This window comes from Doryrhamphus excisus, linkage group LG18 (genome assembly GCF_037039965.1).
Source record: "Doryrhamphus excisus strain RoL-2023G ecotype Guam linkage group LG18, RoL_Dexc_Guam_v1.1, whole genome shotgun sequence".
Classification (NCBI taxonomy): Eukaryota; Metazoa; Chordata; class Actinopteri; order Syngnathiformes; family Syngnathidae; genus Doryrhamphus; species Doryrhamphus excisus.
In genome coordinates this window covers 16,007,153-16,029,917 of record NC_136374.1, presented here as the reverse complement: position 1 = coordinate 16,029,917, position 22,765 = coordinate 16,007,153, and the positions used below count along the sequence as shown (strand labels likewise).

General features: G+C 39.2%; 2 protein-coding genes across 2 annotated transcripts; both read left to right on the top strand.

The window, feature by feature from the left end:
• Window positions 1–2,959: 2,959 nt before the first annotated feature.
• On the top strand, window positions 2,960–9,690 carry fmoda (fibromodulin a). The gene is made up of 6 exons (XM_078798446.1): window positions 2,960–3,043; window positions 4,326–4,707; window positions 5,502–5,624; window positions 6,064–6,204; window positions 7,626–7,893; window positions 9,136–9,690. Exons 2-6 carry the CDS (start codon window positions 4,360–4,362, stop codon window positions 9,285–9,287), a joined length of 1,032 nt encoding a protein of 343 aa, XP_078654572.1. The 5' UTR covers window positions 2,960–3,043; window positions 4,326–4,359; the 3' UTR covers window positions 9,288–9,690.
• Window positions 9,691–13,364: 3,674 nt separating this feature from the next.
• Window positions 13,365–22,039, top strand: LOC131105942 (sodium- and chloride-dependent neutral and basic amino acid transporter B(0+)). Its single transcript, XM_078798723.1, has 15 exons — window positions 13,365–13,430; window positions 13,749–13,893; window positions 13,964–14,095; window positions 15,567–15,728; window positions 16,163–16,277; window positions 16,369–16,501; window positions 16,568–16,708; window positions 19,018–19,153; window positions 19,265–19,357; window positions 19,436–19,561; window positions 20,192–20,310; window positions 20,386–20,485; window positions 20,561–20,670; window positions 21,552–21,719; window positions 21,797–22,039. Exons 1-15 carry the CDS (start codon window positions 13,365–13,367, stop codon window positions 21,956–21,958), a joined length of 1,908 nt encoding a protein of 635 aa, XP_078654849.1. The 3' UTR covers window positions 21,959–22,039.
• The last annotated feature ends 726 nt before the right edge of the window (window positions 22,040–22,765 follow it).

Genomic DNA, 22,765 nt, shown 5'->3' with positions numbered 1-22,765 from the left:
TTAAAAACCTTGAGTGATGTAACTTAGTATTTGCAGACATCTGCTTTTCATTGTGTGCTTTATGATGTTCCCTGCGCCCTGAGGTGCTGGCTCATGTTACTTTAAAGAGCCTGTACCACCATTTGTACACCATTATTACAAAACTACATGACGCTCATTTGCATCTCACTCAATAATGTCTCGGTGTCGTTTCATTGTTGATAAGCAGTATTTTAGCGCTGAGTTTTTATGTCACATAGGAAGTGACTGTAGTTTATGACTGTTGTGAGCGTACAGCGGCGTGTGTAAATAACATAAAGTGGGTTCTTATCAGGTTATACTTAAAGACTCACATAAGTTTGTGTTATCTCGGGATGGAGTATTTGCATAGGTATTAACTTCATGAAGCTGAAAGGGTCATCTTGGTTCAGGTCTGGTACGCAGGGTGAAACACCAGGTTGCTCAAACAAGTCACCTCTGACTTGGTAGCGGGGGGGGATAGTTCCAAGATACTTGTTGATTGTTGATATTGTGACTGCTGAGGGACGTAAAAAGATAAATTGTGACAAGGACTGGAACTGTGCCGTACTTACCTGAGGTTTGTTTTGTGTACAGTCTGGGAACAAAACTGCTTTGCTATTTGATTTTTGCACGTTTTTCGGGGCCTGTTGCACCAAAGTAGGATTCAAACATCCGGGATTAATTACTGAAATCAACCAACCCAAACAACCATTCACACTCACATTCATACCTATAAACAATTTGGAGTCGCTAATTAACCTAGCATGTTTTTGGTATGTGGGAGGAAACCGGAGTACCCGGAAAAAACCCACTCATGCACGGGAAGAACATGCAAACTCCACACAGAGATAGCCGAAGTCGGGTCTCCTAGCTGTGAGGTCTGCGCGCTAACCACTCGACCGCCGTGCAACCTAGCAGGATGAGCAGACACGGATTAATCGAGGCAGGTGAAAGCAATCATGTGGCTTCCTTAAATAGACCCTGCTATTGATCACAGAGTGATCCCCCCCCCCCACCCCCCACCCCCCCACGGAAGCGGAAGTCCTCATGGAGCAAATAAGAAAGTAGGGTAACACCACCTCAGTCATAAAACAAAGACAGAAAGAGTGCAGACCACCTTTGCAATAACTCACTGCTCAGCTAAAACTAATCCAAATAGTTAATTAATTAACCCACTGTGGTCCTTTTAATTTGACATCTTTTGGGTCACTAGAGGACACAAACAGTCTAGTCCCAAAAACTGCTGTTACCGATAAGCACCATTTTTCAATGCATTGGTATTAGACTATACATAGAAACGTCAACATATTTCATGCTTAGAACGGTTGGAAAAATCCCATATTGTTGGTGTCTACCAGGCTTTGCAAAAAGTCACCATCACCATGAAAAGCAAAGTAAATATCTTTAAAAGTACAACCAAGGTGCTGCAATGATATGGTGTTTTTTTTTGTAGTTGGGAGGGAGGAGCTTGCAGCTCCACTTCACATGTTCAATGACCATAGAAAGTTATTAGTGCGATGCTTTGCTATCTGCAGAAGTCTATAAGAGGCGGGGTACACCCTGGACTGGTGGCCAGCCAATCACAGGGCACGTATAGACAAACAACCATTCACACTCACATTCATACCTATGGGAGAAAAGTCACCTTTGATGCACTACGTTACTGATGAAGTTCATTCATTCATTCATTTTCTACTGCTTATCCTCACAAGGGTCGAGGGGGTGCTGGAGCCTATCCCAGCTGTCTTGGGGCGAGAGGCCGGGTACAAGACTGGACTGGCGGCCAGCCAATCACAGGGCACATATAGACAAACAACCATTCACACTCACATTCATACCTATGGGAGAAAAGTCACCTTTGATGCACTACATTGCTGATGAAGTTCATTCAATCATTCGTTTTCTACCGCATTTTTCCTCACGAGAGTTGCGGTGGTGCTAGAACCTATCCCAGCTGTCTTGGGGCGAGAGGCGGGGTAGACCGGTGGCCAGCCAATCACAGGGCACGTATAGACAAACAACCATTCACACTCACATTCATACCTATGGGAGAAAAGTCACCTTTGATGCACTACATTGCTGATGAGGTTCATTCATTCATTCATTTTCTACTGTTTTATTTCCTCGCGAAGGTCGTGGGGGGTGCTGGAGCCTATCCCAGCTGTCTTGGGGCGGGAGGCGGGGTTGACCGGTGGCCAGCCAATCACAGGGCACATATAGACAAACAACCATTCACACTCACATTCATACCTATGGGAGAAAAGTCACCTTTGATGCACTACACTGCTGACGAGGTTGACGAGGGCAAATGTAGATTAATCAGCAAATTTGTGGGATGTTGTTGCGGAATCACAAATATGTGATGATCCATTGCTCATCCCTATTTGGGAAGGAAGGTAAGGAATTTTTACATCCTAATTAATATGTAAAAAATCTCAAACGAGCCAACAATACTTTTATTATTCAATATGGTGACTTAGCAAAGCAGCAATGGAAGACCGGACACAAAGTCAGCTGGAGAAACAGGAAGTGACTCGTATTAAGTCCAGACAGTCAACAAGCGGGGACAGTCACATGTGTTTTCATTTAACCCTTCAAAAGAGACAGGAAGCAGTCAGCTCAGAAACATATGCTAATATTTGCTTAGCGTCAATCATCAGTGTTTGTATAATAATAATGAATAAGGAAACCATGCTAGTACAACACAGCATATCATAGCAATCCTCAGGTAAATTCTCATATGATAATAATATACTAATAATAATGAAACCATGCTAGTACAACACAGCATATCATAGCAATCCTCAGGTAAATTCTCATATGATAATTGATAGAGAGGGCTCACCCATCTGTGTGTGAAGAGAGGGGGGGTGCAGGAGGGTGGATGAGGGGAGTGGAAGCGACCATCTTGATGAATGAACAAAAAAGGGGTGGAGACCGTCATGCCTATTTTTTTTAAAGTGTTGGTCAGAGTACCATCCAGACTTGGAACACTACTTGCAGACAGAAAGGGGGACGCGGAGGGGCCGATCTCTCAAACCAGGTAAATTGTGACATGTGTGTGTGTGTGTGTGCAAAGAATGAAAGAATGTGTCCGTCAATGTGTCTTTATGGGCAATTATGTTGGAATGAGGCCTAATAGGATCTCCCATAAACACGTGCTGATGGGATCAAACCATCATATTGTTTGCTCCTCATACCTCAAGCTTTTTTTCCGCTGCAGAATCTGGACCATTTCTGAGGCCCGTCGACAAAGCTGCTATTGTAACCGAGTTCAATTTCTCTCACTCGCATTTTTTGACACTTCCTCTCTTGGATTCCCTGCGGATTAAAACTTCTAAGAATGTGACTCCCAGCAGGCAGGTCCAATTACCTAAATATGCCAGTATGCCACTTCTCGTATTTGGATGGTTAGTCAGTATCTGGGAAACATCTTCTCTTTAGGTCAGGGGCGTCCATTTGCGGCCCGGAGCTCATTTTTTTATGGGCCTGCAAAATTATTGAAATTAAAACCTCAAAAGTTTATAATATAAGCTAACAAAATTTTGTACCTAAATCCATTCATTCATTTATTTTCTACTGCTTATCCTCACGAGGGTGGCAAGGGGTGCTGGAGCCTATCCCAGCTGTCTTCAAGCGAGAGGCGGGGTACACCCTGGACTGGTGGCCAGCCAATCACAGGGCACATATAGACAAACAACCATTCACACTCGCATTCATACCTATGTACAATTTGGAGTCGCTAGCTGTGAGGTCTGTGCGCTAACCACTCGACCGCCGTGCAACCTAGCAGCATGAGCAGACATGGATAAATCGGGGACATGTGGCGCACATGTGGCCTCCTTAAATAGACCCTGCTATCGATCACAGAGTGACCAGCCAATCACAGGGCACATATGGACAAACAACCATTCACACTCACATTCATACCTATGGACAATTTGGAGTCGCTAATTAACCTAGCATGTTTTTGGAATGTGGGAGGAAAACGGAGTACCCGGAGAAAACCCACGCATTCACGGGGAGAACATGCAAACTCCACACAAAGATGCCAGAATTCGGGTCTCCTATACCTGTGAGGTCTGCGCGCTAACCACTCGACTGCCGTGCAACCTAGAAGAATGAGCAGACACGGGTAAATCGGGGCAGGTGAAAGCAATCCCAGATGAGTGCGCACATGTGGCAAATCACAGGAACTCATTTACTCAATGTAATATTTTGACGCACAACGTTATCTTAAATAGAAGACCAAAATCATCACACAGCAACTTAACACTCAATGATATACCTTTAACTCTTTCTCTCTCTCTGTCGCTCGCTCTCAGTTCAGGTTGAGGTGGCTTTCGTGTAAGTGACGCCATGCGTCAGGTGATCTTCCTCTTGTCCGCCCTGCTCCCGCTGTCTCCCTCCCATGGACAACACGATCCTTTCGCATGGCTCTATAGCGGACGGAGCTCCATCCAGGCGGACACCACGGGAGGAGAGTGTCCCGCCGAGTGTGACTGTCCTCCGACATTCCCCATCGCCATGTACTGTGACGGACGAGGCCTGACGGCCATGCCGACCATCCCGTCCCGGATGAAGTACTTGTACCTCCAAAATAATGCTATCACGTCGGTATCCGACTCTGCTTTGGTCAACGCAACAAATCTGGTGTGGCTGATGATGCACTATAACCAACTGGCAGACGATGGCGTCAGTGACAAGGTAAACAAGTGGTCCTCGGGTTATGAATGAGTTCCGTTCCTTGACTGTGATGCAATTGTAGTGGCGAAACTTGGACTTAAATGAACTGCATAGTCACTGACAAAATACACAAAATACATGCAGGAGATAAAATACCCTAATACAAATATTACATGCAGTTAAACCTACATTTTTGTATGATTGAATGAAGAAAAATATAGCCAAATTTACATACACAATTACATACAATATTGTAGGTTACAAAATACAGTCATTCCTTGACTTTTGCAGCGTCATTTGTAGTTTTCCAAAATAACTTTACAGTCTATTAGTAAAGGAAATGCATATTTTAGTTTAAATTAAATATTTTAAGGCATTAAAATGACAAAATTAACTAAAATACAATAAGGCATGAAGTAGACACATTCAAATTGTGAATGTATTATTCTACATTGGTCACTAGGTGTCAGTAATGTTACTGCAATATTCGATGAGAAGTACCAGCAGGTTTTAATTATCTCAAAACAGGCAAAAAAACAACATAATAATTGTAATAATAACACGTGATACTGTTGTGGTCATAATTCATGCCAAGCTAAAACTCAACTCTGAACCCCCGACATCACTTCCTGTTCTGCACACACCCTGAACGCATTTACTGAGACACACAAAAACTACTTGTGTTTTTACTGAATCTATCAGCACTTTTAGAATCAGGAAATATGGAACATCATAAACCGAGAACCATCTGTAGATCATTTACCCGGTGAACACAGGGGACAGGGGGATTTGAACCTTCTCCATATTGCTTTCAGGCATTTGCAAAGTTGGAACGACTGGAGCGTTTTTATTTGCAACACAACAATTTGACCAGCATCCCTTCAAACCTCCCTCGGACCCTACGAGACCTGAGAATCAACCATAACAACATTGAAAAGGTAACTCTTTGCAGTAGTCCAGGAATATACAGTATAGTATATAGTATATAGTGGTACCTGCTCCAAATGCGGTACAATTCAGAGTACAGTAATAAAGTATACTTTGTCACATGTCTTTTTTGTGATGCCACCACAGAAGTGTACTAATAATGGCAAAAAAAAGGAAGCATGATGATAACCATAGAACCAGAAATGGAGCAAGTTTACAACATGGGAACAAACACATTTGGACTTAGCTTGTTCTAGCACACAACCAGCAATGTACAGTTACTTAAATAGTTCATACAGACCGAGCGCCCACAAGGCTCACAATCTGCTGTCAACTTCCTGTTTACGCTGGCATGAGTAAATCCCCAGGATACAATGTTAGTGTGTGTATTTTTCATCTTTCATGTTTTGCTGTTGATCAGCAGAAGGCCTTAAATTACACGTTGCCTAGGTAACACCTTCAGACCTGGAGGGAATGGATAACCTAACTATCCTGCATCTCCATGACAACGCTATCGCTGACTTGGGCGCATCACTGAAATCCCTCTCATCCCTCACGCTGTTGGACATCAGCAACAACAAATTAACAAAGGCAGGTTTGGCTTTTTATGTACATTTTATGTACAATCACAAACTATGATGACTTGTGAGTTCCATTGGAAATCACAGGACCTCATTACTCAATATAATATTCTGACGCACAATGTTATTTTAAATAGAAGGCCAAAATCATCACACAGCAACTTAACACTCAATGATATACCTAAGAGCTGGCTTCTCTGCTGGGACGAAATGCATTTTTGGCTGAAGTTAAAATATTTTAAACTCAAATTGGTAATTGCCTTGAATATTTTTAGGTACTGTATACCTTTCGAGTGTTCAGTTGCTGTGTGATGATTTTATTCCATGAAATATATGATGGCAAGTTAAGTTGTACATACTGATGATAGTCACAGGCGGTTTTCAACTTGCTTAACTCATTCAATGCCAGACATTTTTTTCAGTGCCGGAAAAAAAAATACGGAACCTACCTAGAGAAAAAAGAGATTCTCTTCTTTCATCAGAAAAAAAAAGTTTGTTTCTACCCTTTTCCATTCTTCAGTAATCAGCTGCAGAACATTGGTAGGTTTCAGGCAAATATCAGCTCCCAACAAAAAAAAAAGCTTTTTGTGATATACCTAAGAGCTAGCTTCTCTGCTTGGCCGAAATGCATTTTTGGCTGAAGTTAAAATATTTTAAACTCGAATTGGTAATTGTCTTGAATATTTTTAGGTACTGTATACCTTTCGAGTGTTCAGTTGCTGTGTGATGATTTTATTCTATCTGAGATGACAACGGGAGTCAGGCTGTTTATACTGAGTAATGACCGCTTGGGATTTCTGATGGGTTGGCAAACTCGGGATTGGCCCTTGCCAAAGAAAGAGCTACCGATTCCTCACTGACGTGGTAGCGGTAGTTCTGAAGTGTAGGACTAGATAGCTCTCTCAGTGCCGGAAAAAAAACATGGATCCTACCTAGAGAAAAATGAGATTCTCTTCTTTCATCAGAAAAAAGAAGTTTGTTTCTACCCTTTTCCATTCTTCAGTAATCAGCTGCAGAACATTGGTAGGTTTCAGGGAAATATCAGCTCCCAACAAAAAAAAAAAGCTTTTTGTGATATACCTAAGAGCTGGTTTCTCTGCTTGGACGAAATGCATTTTTGGCTGAAGTTAAACTATTTTGAACTGGAATTGGTAATTGTCTTGAATATTTTTAGGTACTGTATACCTTTCGGGTGTTCAGTTGCTGTGTGATGATTTTATTCTTCTATCTAAGATGAGAAAGGGAGTCGGACTGTTTATATTGAGTAATGACCGCTTGGGATTTCTGATGGGTTGGCAAGGTCGGGATTGGCCCTTGCCAAAGAAAGAGCTACTGTTTCCTGTTACAAGTTTAAGGAAAAAGTAGCTGCTTATACACCGGAAATTACGGTAATTTGTGTCCTTTGATTCTCCCTATATGCTTGCTTCCAAGGTCCCGGATGCCCTCCCTGAACATCTGCACCAGCTCTACCTGGACTCCAACTCTATCGCCTCCTTGTCCGAGGGCTTCCTGAGCAGTTTGGCACAGCTTCAGTACCTGCGGATGGCCCACAACCAGCTCACGGACAAGGGCATCCCCTCCAACACCTTTAATGTGACCGGGCTGGTGGAATTGGACCTGAGCTTCAACAAGCTGGAGAGGATCCCTCCGATTAGCACCGCCCTGCAGCATCTTTATCTGCAAGCTAACCAAATCAAAGGTAAGCGCTGGTGGTATTTTCTTTACCACGGGTCCTGTTGGGTGTCGCAGGGAAGCGTAGCTCGGAAAAAAGTCAATTTTCATTTTTTTTGATTAGCCTTTTTGATATGGTAGCCTTATTCTATGGCAGTCGGAGCATATATAATTAAGAAAAATAATACAATTATTATTACAATTATGAATGTTCATGTACAAATGTATATACAGTCACTCTACACATTGCAGCTCACTATATTGCGTTTTTTCCAAATTAATAAAGGAGACCAGGGTTCAATTCCACCCTCGGCCATCTCTGTGTGGAGTTTGCATGTTCTCCCCGTGCATGCATGGTTTTTCTCCGGGTACTCCGGTTTCCTCCCACATTCCAAAAACATGCTAGGTTAATTATGGGATAGACTCCAGCATGTCCAACATGATTCTCCTCCTATTGCGTGTGGAAGTGGTACGTTTTTGGCTTCTTTGTTTTGTCTTTGGGCTGTGTCTTTTCCGCCCGCATTCCAAAAAAAAAAACATGCTAGGTTAATTAGCGACTCCAAATTGTCCATAAGTATGAATGTGAGTGTGAATGGTTGTTTGTCTATATGTGCCCTGTGATTGGCTGGCGGCCACCTCTTGCCCGAAGACAGCTGGGATAGGCTCCAGCACCCCCCTGCGACCCTCGTGAGGAAAAGCGGTAGAAAATGAATGAATGAATGAATTATAGCTGTTTTGCAGTTGACAGCAGCCTATTATCAATCAAATAACATATATATTATTAAGCAAAATGTAAATTTTCTTGGTCGAATTTAAGTGTTTTCAAGCATAAAAATACTGAATACAAACATAAGACACAGAAAACGCGTATGTATTATCGGTCACCAAGTGTCACCAGCGTTACATTGATGGGAAAACAGCCACTGCAGGAAGTACTGGTAGTAAAACAAACAAAACACAACAACAATGAACTCTCTCAATATGAATGTGTGAGTCTATATTATGTTAATTTTTGTTATTTTTATTTTCTACTATATTGGGTAATACAAATGTAAAGGTGATTATATTGTGTTATTTCATATGTCTTTAGGGCTTTAAGGTTGTCAGCAGGTTTTATGTGTGTATTACAAAATATTCCATTTACAAATAAGCTCTTTACTAATATGAATACCAGCATCAATACAGAATTACAACTGAATTTATCATTGTCGATTTTGTTGAATGAAAAGATAACAAAATGAACAACGACTTGCTTGTTCTGTGGTTGTAGAATTTACATTGGGAAGTTTCTGCAGCGTTGTGGACGTTAGCAACTTCTCCAAACTACAAACTCTGCGTCTGGATGGGAACGAGATCAGCCGCCAGGACATCCCATCGGATTCATCGCTTTGCCTGCGTTTGGCCTCCAGCATTGACATTTAAACGTGTCGCATTTAAACCTTAAAAATACTATGTTTTGTACTCGTGTTAAATCCATTAGAGGTTCTTTAAGTGTCGATAAACACTTTTTACAATTTACAATTTTGAGAACTTATATGAATGAAACTTAGGGTCCATCACTGTCTTATTCATACAGTTCCACATTCTGTTACATAATTGATTATGTTATGTTTATAGTAAGAAAAATTATCCCACTGTAATGTATCTACAATCACTACTTTTTATTCTCTTTTGTTGTTTTTCTTGCACTTCAATTTAATCATGTTGTCGAAATAGCTGACATAAGACTTCTGTCTAATGTAAAGTTTTAAATAAGTAAGTTTTAAATAAATAGCCTTTCATATTGCGGCTAAATTTGCTATCTTACTGGACATCACTGCAATAAAGCGGGTGCACTTGTTTATCTACAATTATTATTATTTTTGCTTTTTAGTATACATCTGGACTATGCATCCATGAAATATATGATGGCAAGTTAAGTTGTACATATTGATAATAGTCACAGGCGGCTGTCAACTTGCTTAGCTCATTCAATGCCAGACATTTTTTTTTCAGTGCCGGAAAAAAAAACATGGAACCTACCTAGAGAAAGACGAGATTCTCTTCTTTCATCAGAAAAAAGAAGTTTGTTTCTACCCTTTTCCATTCATCAGTAATCAGCAGCAGAACATTGGTAGGTTTCAGGCAAATATCAGCTCCCAACAAAAAAAAAAAGCTTTTTGTGAAAAAATACATTTAGGGTTGCAACGGTATGCAGAATTCACGGTTTAATATGTTTGTGTTATGGTTTGATACTTTTTCAAAACAAAAAAAACTTTTAAATTTTTATTTTTCTTTATTTTATTGAAATTGCCAGCTCAAATATTTACACAACTATACCATAAAAAATTGGTGTTGTACATCAAAATAATGCATTTACAAATATAACACCATAAACTATTTAAACACTATTTTCACATTTGGAACTAAACTGTGCATGTGTTAAAATAAAAAATAAAAAATAGAATAGAAAATAAATCTGTCTTCGGTATTGAATGTGTTATGGACGGGTTATTAACCGTCATTAACCAAAACACTAACAAAAATAACCAAATAAACCTTTACATAACATGAACGTACATGCCAAAAATTATATCCATAACCACACACCGCAAGGCATGCTGGGTAACTTGCAGTATAAAACTATTTTTATAATATCGCCACGCTATATTTATACAGAAATGGTCTATACCATTTTAATTAATATCAATTGTATTAATTTAGGGGGGTCATGAAGTATATTCGGCATATAATTATAAACAAAAACACAATTCAACAATGAAGTGCTTTCATCCAATGAAATCATTCCCTTACTTTTACTGCAGGATATAGTAAAATGTGTGTGATAAAAATGAGATCACCTCCATGTTAAGGACACTCGCACATTTTAGATCATTCAGACACAAGCTCCTCCCCGTTGTTCTTGAGGAAGACCTGATAAGATTCACGGGTTTTCTGTTTAATGAGGTGGAAAAAAAGGTTTTATGGGCCTTCAACAAGGGAAAAAAAGTCAAAGAGGATATTTGTGTGTCATTTGTCTATTCAATGACATCCTTCTCAATCCGATGCAATCATGTTGTCTTTTTTTACGGTTCTTATTTATTTCTTTTGAAGCTGAGTCATCGAGTGTGTGTCGCACTGACCTGGTTTTCTGTACATACAGGAGTTATGGCCTCAGGGTGAGCTGCAAGATGAGAAAAAAGGTGCTATTAAATATTCTTGCAGCTAAAAGTGTTAGTCGTTAGTCACTTATCTTAATGACATTTTACTTTTCTGTTTAATTTGTTGAAAAACCCACATAATATTCAGGACGGGAATCAGAATCACATTCAAAAATACAATCAGTCCGGGCATGATCCTGACCCGGATCAGGCCAGGACAGTTTGTGTTAGTGTGTGTCACTTCCTGTTGCATGAATATCTTATCATGAATGTTGACATTTTGTACAAAAACAGTACTGCATTAGCAGATTTTTTTTTAGTACATCACAAAAAATGTGTGACGGTAGCAATTTTTTAATCGTTATAGTGATTTGCTATACAGTTACCACATGTGGTCCCTTAGCGGGTGGCCAAAAAAGTACTTTTTATGGGCAAATATTATAGAAACTTAAGTATTGTTGCCACCCTCGGCCATCTCTGTGTGGAGTTTGCATGTTCTCCCCGTGCATGCGTGGGTTTTCTCCGGGTACTATGGACACCACAAGATGTGAAGTTTTGATTTAGTTTAGTTTTATTTAGTTATGTATATGTATAAGAGTTATCCTTTTAAAAATGATTAAAACACTGTACAGTTAATAAATATTAGGCGTCTGTGGGGAGTTTGCATGTTCTCCCCGTGCATGTGTGGGTTTTCTTCGGGTACTATAGACACCACAAGATGTGAAGTTTTGATTTAATTTAGTTTTATTTAGTTATGTATATGTATAAGAGTTATCCTTTTAAAAATGATTAAAACACTGTACAGTTAATAAATATTAGGCGTCTGTGGGGAGTTTGCATGTTCTCCCCGTGCATGTGTGGGTTTTCTTCGGGTACTATAGACACCACGAGATGTGAAGTTTTGATTTATTTTAGTTTTATTTAGTTATGTATATGTATAAGAGTTATCCTTTTAAAAATGATTAAAACACTGTACAGTTAATAAATATTAGGCGTCTGTGGGGAGTTTGCATGTTCTCCCCGTGCATGTGTGGGTTTTCTTCGGGTACTATGGACACCACAAGATGTGAAGTTTTGATTTAATTTAGTTTTATTTAGTTATGTATATGTATAAGAGTTATTCTTTTTAAAATGATTAAAACACTGTACAGTTAATAAATATTAGGCGTCTGTGTGGAGTTTGCATGTTCTCCCCATGCATGCGTGGGTTTTCTTCGGGTACTATGGACACCACAATATGTGAAGTTTTGATTTATTTTAGTTTTATTTAATTATGTATATGTATAAGAGTTATCCTTTTAAAAATGATTAAAACACTGTACAGTTAATAAATATTAGGCGTCTGTGGGGAGTTTGCATGTTCTCCCCGTGCATGTGTGGGTTTTCTTCGGGTACTATGGACACCACAATATGTGAAGTTTTGATTTATTTTAGTTTTATTTAGTTATGTATATGTATAAGAGTTATCCTTTTAAAAATGATTAAAACACTGTACAGTTAATAAATATTAGGCGTCTGTGGGGAGTTTGCATGTTCTCCCCGTGCATGTGGGGGTTTTCTTCGGGTACTATGGACACCACAATATGTGAAGTTTTGATTTATTTTAGTTTTATTTAATTATGTATATGTATAAGAGTTATCCTTTTAAAAATGATTAAAACACTGTACAGTTAATAAATATTAGGCGTCTGTGGGGAGTTTGCATGTTCTCCCCGTGCATGTGTGGGTTTTCTTCGGGTACTATAGACACCACAAGATGTGAAGTTTTGATTTAATTTAGTTTTATTTAGTTATGTATATGTATAAGAGTTATTCTTTTTAAAATGATTAAAACACTGTACAGTTAATAAATATTAGGCGTCTGTATGGAGTTTGCATGTTCTCCCCGTGCATGCATGGGTTTTTTTCCGGGTACTATGGGCACCACAAGATGTGAATTTTTGATTTAGTTTAGTTTTATTTAGTTATGTATATGTATAAGAGTTATCCTTTTTAAAATGATTTAAAAGGGTTTTCTATAAACTATCAAGACTAATAACAACACCTGTGATGATAGGTCATGGTCATCATGATTATATGATTATGTGTTGGTCAGCGTCTTTACTAAAACAGGCAAAAATGTCTCAATGGACAAAAATGTATTTTTTTTGGTGTGACTGTGTGAGCTTCTCTTCAAGGACTCAAATGAATACCACATTACACACACACACACACACACACACACACACCGGTATTTAGTGGGGGTCAGGTGAGTCCTTGTGATTGGTGGAAGAGCCTGCCCTTTTCAACCTCACCGAGCCTATAAAGAAACCTATGGGAATGTTTTCCACCAAGAAAGAGTGTAGCCTAAACTGAGGACATGAGGGAACACATCTGGAACACCGTGAAGGATTTTATTTGGTCCAACCCTGCTGTTGTTGACCAGGTAAGACTTTGTAATAAATGTATGCTTAATCTTATAATATAATACATCTGATTGTAGTATTATTGTATGTAAAGGTACATTCACAGACATTGTGGTCTAATGAGCTACCTTTACTTGGCTATGATGGATTCCATTTTAATGAATTCTGTCAGTCTTGAGTGATGCAAGCGTGTGCTCACTTGCGAGTGAAATCAGATCATAATCATAACCGTTATTATTTTTGGAGGAATGCTTCCAAGTTTGGGATATTGACAAACAAACTGTGATGGCGTTAGAGCACAGAGGGTAAAATTACGGTCACTTTTTTTTTTGGAACAGAACCCGCATACGAATGAGGGTGATAAGAATTCTAGCCGAGGGAACTGGGCCAGTAAGAAGGAGTACATCCTTTCCACAATCGGTTATGCCGTCGGCCTCGGGAATATCTGGAGGTTTCCATACTTGGCCTACAAGAACGGAGGGGGTGAGTGTATTTCATTACATTTATTTTACTACAGCGTTCCATTCATTTCCGATTCTTTATCTTTGAACAGGAGCCTTTCTTATTCCGTATTTTGGGATGTTAGTGGTTGCCGGGATTCCGCTTTTCTTCCTGGAGAGTGCATTGGGACAATTCTGCAGCCAAGGACCGATTCATGTCTGGAGAGCAGTGCCAATACTACAAGGTAAGAACGTCCGACCTGTTGGATTGAAGATTAACAATGATGGTAGTTTGTGGTCAGTGGAGCTTTAACTACTCACCGTTTGTTTGTTTTTCAAGGATTGTGTCTTATTTAATGGATTTAATGTTTAAAAAATGATGGGTTGCGGGCCTGCTGGAGCCTATCCCAGCTGTCTTTTTGGCGAGAGAAAGGGTACACCCTGGACTCGACCAATCACAGGACACATATAGACAAACAACCATTCACACTCACATTCATACCTATGGAAAATTTGGAGTCGCTAATTAACCTAGCATGTTTTTGGAATGTGGGAGGAAACCGGAGTACCCGGAGAAAACCCACACTTACACGAGGAGAACATGCAAAATCTACACAAACATCTAATATTTATTAACTTTAGTGTTTTAATCATTTTAAAAAGGATAACTCTTATACATATATATAACTAAATAAAACTAAAATAAATCAAAACTTCACATCTTGTGGTGACCAAAGGTTAAGTATCCATCGTAAAACTCATTCATTCATTCATTTACTACCGCTTATCCTCTCGCAAAGGGTGCTGGAGCCTATCCCAGCTGTCTTTGGGCGAAATGCGGGGTATGGGGATTGGCCAACCAATCACAGGGCACATATAGTCAAACAACCATTCACACTCACATTCATACCTATGGACAATTTGTAGTCGCTAATTAACCTAGCATGTTTTTGGAATGTGGGAGGAAACCGGAGTACCCGGAGAAAACCCACGCATGCACGGGGCCGATTACCGAGGGTGGGATTGAACTCAGGTCTCCTAGCTGTGAGGTCTGCGCGCTAACCACTAGACCACCATGCAGCCTCGAAAAAAAATCAGACCTCATTGTTTTCTGACTTGGTGTTCCCGCCTGTCCATTGTTACCAATAGTTCACTGCTTATGGGGGTGTCATACAACCCATAAGTCGGGTTGACTTGAAATTTCTCACACATCCACTGTAACTTTAGAGTGTTTACTGCCTCACTAATTAATTACATTTACTAATTTTATGAACGGGGCTGCACAGTGTTAGAGTGGGTTGTGTGCAGGCCTCACAGCTAGGAGACCCACGTTCAATTCCACTCTTGGCCATTGGCCCGGTGCAGGGGTTTTCTCCGGGGACTCCGGTTTCCTCCCACATTCCAAAAACATGCTAGGTTAATTAGCGACTCCAAATTGTCCATAGGTATGAATGTGAGTGTGAATGGTTGTTTGTCTATATGTGCCCTGTGATTGGCTGGCTGGTTGGTTTATAGTAAATATATCAAATGGACAACCAATAGTAGATAAAATACAACTGAAGCTGATGAATGACATCTGTCCCCCCCCCCATAAATAATTCATAGTCCATCTTATTGGACTTCAAGGGAATATTTTTCGGACTACACAGGAAATTGTGCTTCAGTGGCGGAACACAAGCAGAAGTCAAAGGATTCTTCTTCTGTGTCGGTTTGCAGGTGTTGGCGTTGCCATGGTGATGGTGACCCTCATTGTGTCCGTGTACTACAACGTCATCATCGCCTACAGCCTGTATTACATGTTTGCGTCCTTCCAGTCTCCTCTGCTGTGGTCCGCTTGCATGGGATGGGCTGACAGCAACTGCAGCAACTCACCCAAAGGTGTTTATTATTATTATTATTATTATTATTATTATTATTATTATTATTATTATTATTATTATTATTATTATTATTATTATTATTATTATTATTGTTATTGTTATTATTATTATTATTATTATTATTATTATTATTATTATTATTATTATTATTATTATTATTATTATTATCATTATTATTATTATTATTATTATTATTATTATTATTATTATTATTATTATTATTATTATTATTATTGTTGTTGTTATTATTATTATATTATTATTATTAATAATAATAATAATAATAATAATAATAATAATAATAATAATATTATTATTATTATTATTATTATTATTATTATTATTATTATTATTATTATTATTATTATTATTATTATTATTATTATTATTATTATTGCATTTTATAATATGAAAAATCCTCTCTTTCTGTAGTGTATTGCAATATAAGCGGAGTTTTAATGGCCAACTGGACTCAAGAAAACATAACTTGTCCTTCATCCAACAAGATAAGAGTCCCAGTGCAGAGTCCCAGTGAGCAGTACTGGGAGTAAGGATATATTACACACATTTGCAAATACTAGTGGGTGTATTTGTATGTATGTGTGTGACAAATACTGATGTCTCCTTTTGTTCCCAAGTCGTGTGGCCCTACAGAGATCCAGGAGTATCGAGGAGACGGGTCCAGTCGTTTGGCACTTGGCTCTGTGTTTGCTGCTCAGCTCCGTCGTTGTTGCTGCAGCGCTAATCAAAGGCATCAAGTCGTCAGGAAAAGTATACTAATTAAGGTATATAAATATACATTATCACTGCATGATATTCTATTAATTGCTTTGACAGGTTGTGTACTTCACCGCTACGTTCCCGTACGTGGTGCTGGTGATCCTACTGGTCCGAGGGGTGACGCTGGAAGGAGCGATAGATGGGATAGAGTTCTATGTTGGTTCCCAGTCCAACTTGACCAAGCTCACCGAGGCACAAGTACGGTCGTATGGATTTTAATCAAAAGATAAATGGCGGTCGAGTGGTTAGCGCGCAGACCTCACAGCTAGGAGGACCAGGGTTCGATTCCACCCTGGGCCATCTCTGTGTGGAGTTTGCATGTTCTCCCCGTGCATGCGTGCATTTTTTTCCGGGTACTATGGACACCACGAGATGTGAAGTTTTGATTTAGTTTAGTTTTATTTAGTTATGTATATGTATAAGAGTTATCCTTTTTAAAATGATTAAAACACTGTACAGTTAATAAATATTAGGCGTCTGTGTGGAGTTTGCATGTTCTCCCCGTGCATGCGTGCGTTTTTTTCCGGGTACTATGGACACCACGAGATGTGAAGTTTTGATTTAGTTTAGTTTTATTTAGTTATGTATATGTATAAGAGTTATCCCTTTTAAAATGATTAAAACACTGTACAGTTAATAAATATTAGGCGTCTGTGTGGAGTTTGCATGTTCTCCCCATGCATGTGTGGGTTTTCTTCGGGTACTATAGACACCACAAGATGTGAAGTTTTGATTTAGTTTAGTTTTATTTAGTTATGTATATTTATAAGAGTTATCCTTTTAAAAATGATTAAAACACTGTACAGTTAATAAATATTAGGCGTCTGTGTGGAGTTTGCATGTTCTCCCCGTGCATGCGTGCGTTTTTTTCCGGGTACTATGGACACCACAAGATGTGAAGTTTTGATTTAGTTTAGTTTTATTTAGTTATGTATATGTATAAGAGTTATCCTTTTTAAAATGATTAAAACACTGTACAGTTAATAAATATTAGGCGTCTGTGTGGAGTTTGCATGTTCTCCCCGTGCATGCGTGCGTTTTTTTCCGGGTACTATGGACATCACAAGATGTGAAGTTTTGATTTAGTTTAGTTTTATTTAGTTATGTATATGTATAAGAGTTATCCCTTTTAAAATGATTAAAACACGGTACAGTTAATAAATATTAGGCGTCTGTGTGGAGTTTACATGTTCTCCCCGTGCATGCGTGCGTTTTTTTCCGGGTACTATGGACACCACGAGATGTGAAGTTTTGATTTAGTTTAGTTTTATTTAGTTATGTATATGTATAAGAGTTATCCTTTTTAAAGTGATTAAGACACTGTACAGTTAATAAATATTGGGCGTCTGTGTGGAGTTTACATGTTCTCCCCGTGCATGCGTGCGTTTTTTTCCGGGTACTATGGACACCACAAGATGTGAAGTTTTGTTTTAATTTAGTTTTATTTAGTTATGTATATGTATAAGAGTTATTCTTTTTAAAATGATTAAAACACTGTACAGTTAATAAATATTAGGCGTCTGTGTGGAGTTTGCATGTTCTCCCCGTGCATGCATGGGTTTTTTTCCGGGTACTATGGACACCACGAGATGTGAAGTTTTGATTCAGTTTAGTTTTATTTAGTTATGTATATGTATAAGAGTTATCCCTTTTAAAATGATTAAAACACGGTACAGTTAATAAATATTAGGCGTCTGTGTGGAGTTTGCATGTTCTCCCCATGCATGCATGCGTTTTTTTTCCGGGTACTATGGACACCACAAGATCTGAAGTTTTGTTTTAATTTAGTTTTATTTAGTTATGTATATGTATAAGAGTTATTCTTTTTAAAATGATTAAAACACTGTACAGTTAATAAATATTAGGCGTCTGTGTGGAGTTTGCATGTTCTCCCCGTGCATGCATGGGTTTTTTTCCGGGTACTATGGACACCACGAGATGTGAAGTTTTGATTTAGTTTAGTTTTATTTAGTTATGTATATGTATAAGAGTTATCCCTTTTAAAATGATTAAAACACGGTACAGTTAATAAATATTAGGCGTCTGTGTGGAGTTTGCATGTTCTCCCCATGCATGCATGCGTTTTTTTTCCGGGTACTATGGACACCACAAGATCTGAAGTTTTGATTTAGTTTAGTTTTATTTAGTTATGTATATGTATAAGAGCTATCCTTTTTAAAATGATTAAAACACTGTACAGTTAAGAAATATTAGGTGTCTGTGGGGAGTTTACATGTTCTCCCCGTGCATGCGTGGGTTTTCTCCGGGTACTCCAGTTTCCTCCCACATTCCAAAAAAACCATGCTAGGTTAATTAGCGACTCCAAATTGTCCATAGGTATGAATGTGAGTGTGAATGGTTTGTCTATATGTGCCCTGTGATTGGCGGGCGACCAATCCAGGGTGTACCCCGCCTCTCGCCCGAAGACAGCTGGGATAGGCTCCAGCACCCCCCGCGACCCTCGTATGTTTGATTTAACATTTTAACATGTTTTCAACGTGTTTTAGGTGTGGAAAGATGCAGCGACTCAGACTTTCTACTCTTTGTCTATCGGCTGGGGAGGAGTCATGACACTCGCTTCTTATAGTAAATTCCACAACAACATGTTGAAGGATTCCTTTGTTGTGACGCTCACTAATGCTGGTAGGACCACATTCACAATCATAAACATATTATTATACATATTATTATTAACTTGTAAAGGCATAACATGTAAAAAAAAAGTTGATTATATTTTATGTTTTTTAATCTAAGGCACCAGTGTGCTGGCTGGCTTTGCCATATTTTCCATTTTGGGTCACATGGCTCATGTTTACCAAATTCCCGTTGAAGAAGTGGTGAAGGAAGGTGAGTTAAAAAACGCAGCATGGATGTTTAATAATTATATGTAATTGTCTTATGTTTTGTTTCTGTGTTCTTGTGCAGGTTTTGGCTTGGCCTTCATTGCGTATCCGGATGCTTTGTCAAAACTTCCTGTTTCTCCTCTGTGGTCCTTTTTATTCTTTTTTATGCTGCTGACTGTTGGTCTCGACTCTCAGTTTGCTGGAATAGGTGAGACATCGGAGGCTAAATAATGCACCAAAAATCATAAACATATCGATAAAGTGTTGTATTAGCCCATAAAGAATATGATCGGGGAAAAAAAAAATCTCAGAGTGATCGGTCGTCTTATATTTTGTTTCTGTACGTTTATATTTGTGATGTCAAACAACGGTGAGAAACACGATTATCCAGGAGAAACTCCACTGCTCCACCGCATTGAGAGAAACCAGATGAGGTGACTAGGGCATCTGGTCAGGATGCCTCCCAGACGCCTCCCTGGGGAGGTGTTCAGGCCACGTCCAACCGGTAGGAGGCCTCGGGGAAGACCCAGAACAAGTTGGAGACACTATGACTCTCAATTGGCTAGGGAACGCCTCGGGATCTGCTGGAAGGAGTTTGATGAAGTAGCCAGGAGAAAGAAGTCTGGGCTTTGCTAGGCCTAGGATGCTGACCCTTCGACCCGATGGATGGAAAGATCTTTATTTTCCTAAAAACTAGCGTTGTCTTATATTCAAGTCAATAATAAATCAGTACTACCACACTGGGAGTGAACATCATATAGTTTTGTATTGGATCAGATTGTTACGGGTTACAGTCACAGCACCGGATCCTAAACCTGTCATCTGTTCTTGGACTTAGAGGTGATCACAACCTGCCTGATTGACTCTTTCCCTAAAAGCTTGACGTCCAAACATGCCCTACTTACCATAACGACCAGTGTGCTTCTCTACCTGCTGGGTTTGCCTTGTGTCAGTCAGGTACGTAACACTTTTCTTACTGTTGTGTAACACACTGAACGTAACACACCCGATGAATTTACCTGTAATTTATAGGCAGGAATATACTGGGTGACTCTGGTGGACCAGTTTGTTGCCAGTTGGGTTCTGCTCATTTTGGCTCTCTTGGAGATCATTGGTGTCATCTACATATACGGTAAATAACAACGGAACATGTGTGAAAATGAAAGTGACCTCATTAAACGGTTCTTCTTGTTTAATTTTTCCGAAGGGGGGAACCAGTTTATCATGGATGCAGAGATGATGCTCGGCAAGAAGAGTTGCGCCTATTGGTTTTGGTGGAGAGTGTGTTGGTTCGTCATTAGTCCTTGTGTGATCGTGGTAAGGGCACACTGTAAACACTAAGGGGTCTTTTTTCCTAGACCAGACATTGGATCGCACCAATGGGCGCGCGCTTTGCAATTTTTGTGAGCGTTGCAGTCCAGCGCAGCGTGGCGCACCCACGCCTCCATCCATCACAACAGCACTAGTGGAAAACAGGGACGAGAGAAGTTGGTTTCCATGTATAAATCTCTACATCCATAATATTAAGATTTTCCACTGAAGACATTCCACTGTTCTCAAATATCTTACTTTTTATTTTTCTACACAAAATAAGATGAAAAATAAATAAACAAATCAAGAATAAAGAAAATCAATCAATCAGTAATAAATAAATATAATAATAATAATAAAAACTTAAGAAACCACATATAGTTGGTGGGTAGACAAATTATTTTTTTCAAATTAAAATGAACAAAGCATTATTAGAGCCCTGTAGATATGACAAAACACGACTATAGTCACATTTATACTCTTTATTCACAACATATTGCGCAACTGCGGGGTCTTGAGACACATGCTAACTCGCAAACTAGAGAGCTTAGCGACCTAAACGGTAGCCTTCAAGTTATTTCCTTTAAACTTAAATAGCCAAAAACTTACCACTTCCACACGGATAGGGAGGATAACTATTAACAGTTATTTAACCTTTAACATGAACATTAATCAAACGTAATAATTTTTTCTGGGTACATGATACCATACAGCATCCATATCAAACTTGCGCGGGGCCGCGCTAACATTAAACTTTCATATCAAGGCGGGGGCCCTCAAAGTAGTGTCCTGCGGGCCACCTTTGGCCCGCGGGCCGCGTGTTTGAGACCCCTGCACCGAAAGTTGTGACCCCAGAGTGGATGTTAATTGTCACTTTTTCTGTACAGGTGATCCTGATTTGGTCTCTGATGACCTTCACGCCCCCCGCCTATGGAAGTGTCCAATATCCAGCGTGGGCGCTCGCTCTAGGATGGTGCATGGTAGCATTTATTCTTCTTTGGATTCCAGTCATGGCTACGTATAAGCTGATAAGAGCACAGGGAAATGCATTGGAGGTATATGTGCGCGTTTGTGTGCGTGTTTTTCGTGATCATTCTTCATTCCACAAATCCTCATATCTCACTTTTTACAGCGTGTGAAATCACTGTGCTGTCCCTCGGAAAAATGGCATCCTTATCTGGATGTCCATCGTGGTGAACGGTACTCAGAAGAACATTGCAGACGCAGAAAGACCCGCTGCAAGCAGACCAGGCCGGAAACACGTATAAATGTCATCTCCAGCTCATGGTTGTGATAATTTGGGTAAAAATGTTTACAAGGAATTGTTCTCATTGAGTCACACAAATAGATGTGAAATGTGTTTTGACACAACAAAATAAACAGCTATTCTTATTTCTTAGCCAGAAAACAAACGACTGTGTTTACTTTGTGTGAGAGACTCGCCTTTTAAGGACTGTTGAGAAGATCCAGTGACATCATGTGGTGAATTTTAAAAATTGCATCATTTGACCTCACTCAGCCACAGGCAAAAACACCAAAACATGTAACATCTTGTAAGCTAATTCTTTATTATTCTCTACAAACTCTTCCCGGACTCACCCATACTTTTATTCATGTCATAATTCAAAGGAAATTTTCAACAAAAGTTCACTGTGACATGATGGCTATTGTTAAAACTACTGAGTCAAATGCTGCCAGGAAGTGAAAGTAGAAAATGTCTTGACAACAACGCAGATCAGTTCTTCAGTTCAGTGGTGGAATGGGCGGCATCTTCTGTAAGGGACGTCTGGAGAACCTCGGAATGTTGTACGATAGCTACCCCTGAACATAAAGCGAGAAAACTTTACAATGACGTGGCAATCGCAACATTACATCAATACAACTTTCTAATAAAAAAAATAATAAATAATAATAATAAAATATAGGCTCATATTCATTATAATGATGAACTGCTCTGGACTGTCATACAAGATTTATATTTGTATTTCCTGAATATAAATTTAATGCCAAATGGGGGTGTGGCTTATCGTTATTCATTGTCATAAAATAGAACTTGGCTAGCATACAACAAATGATAATACTTTAGGGCGCCTTTGTGTTG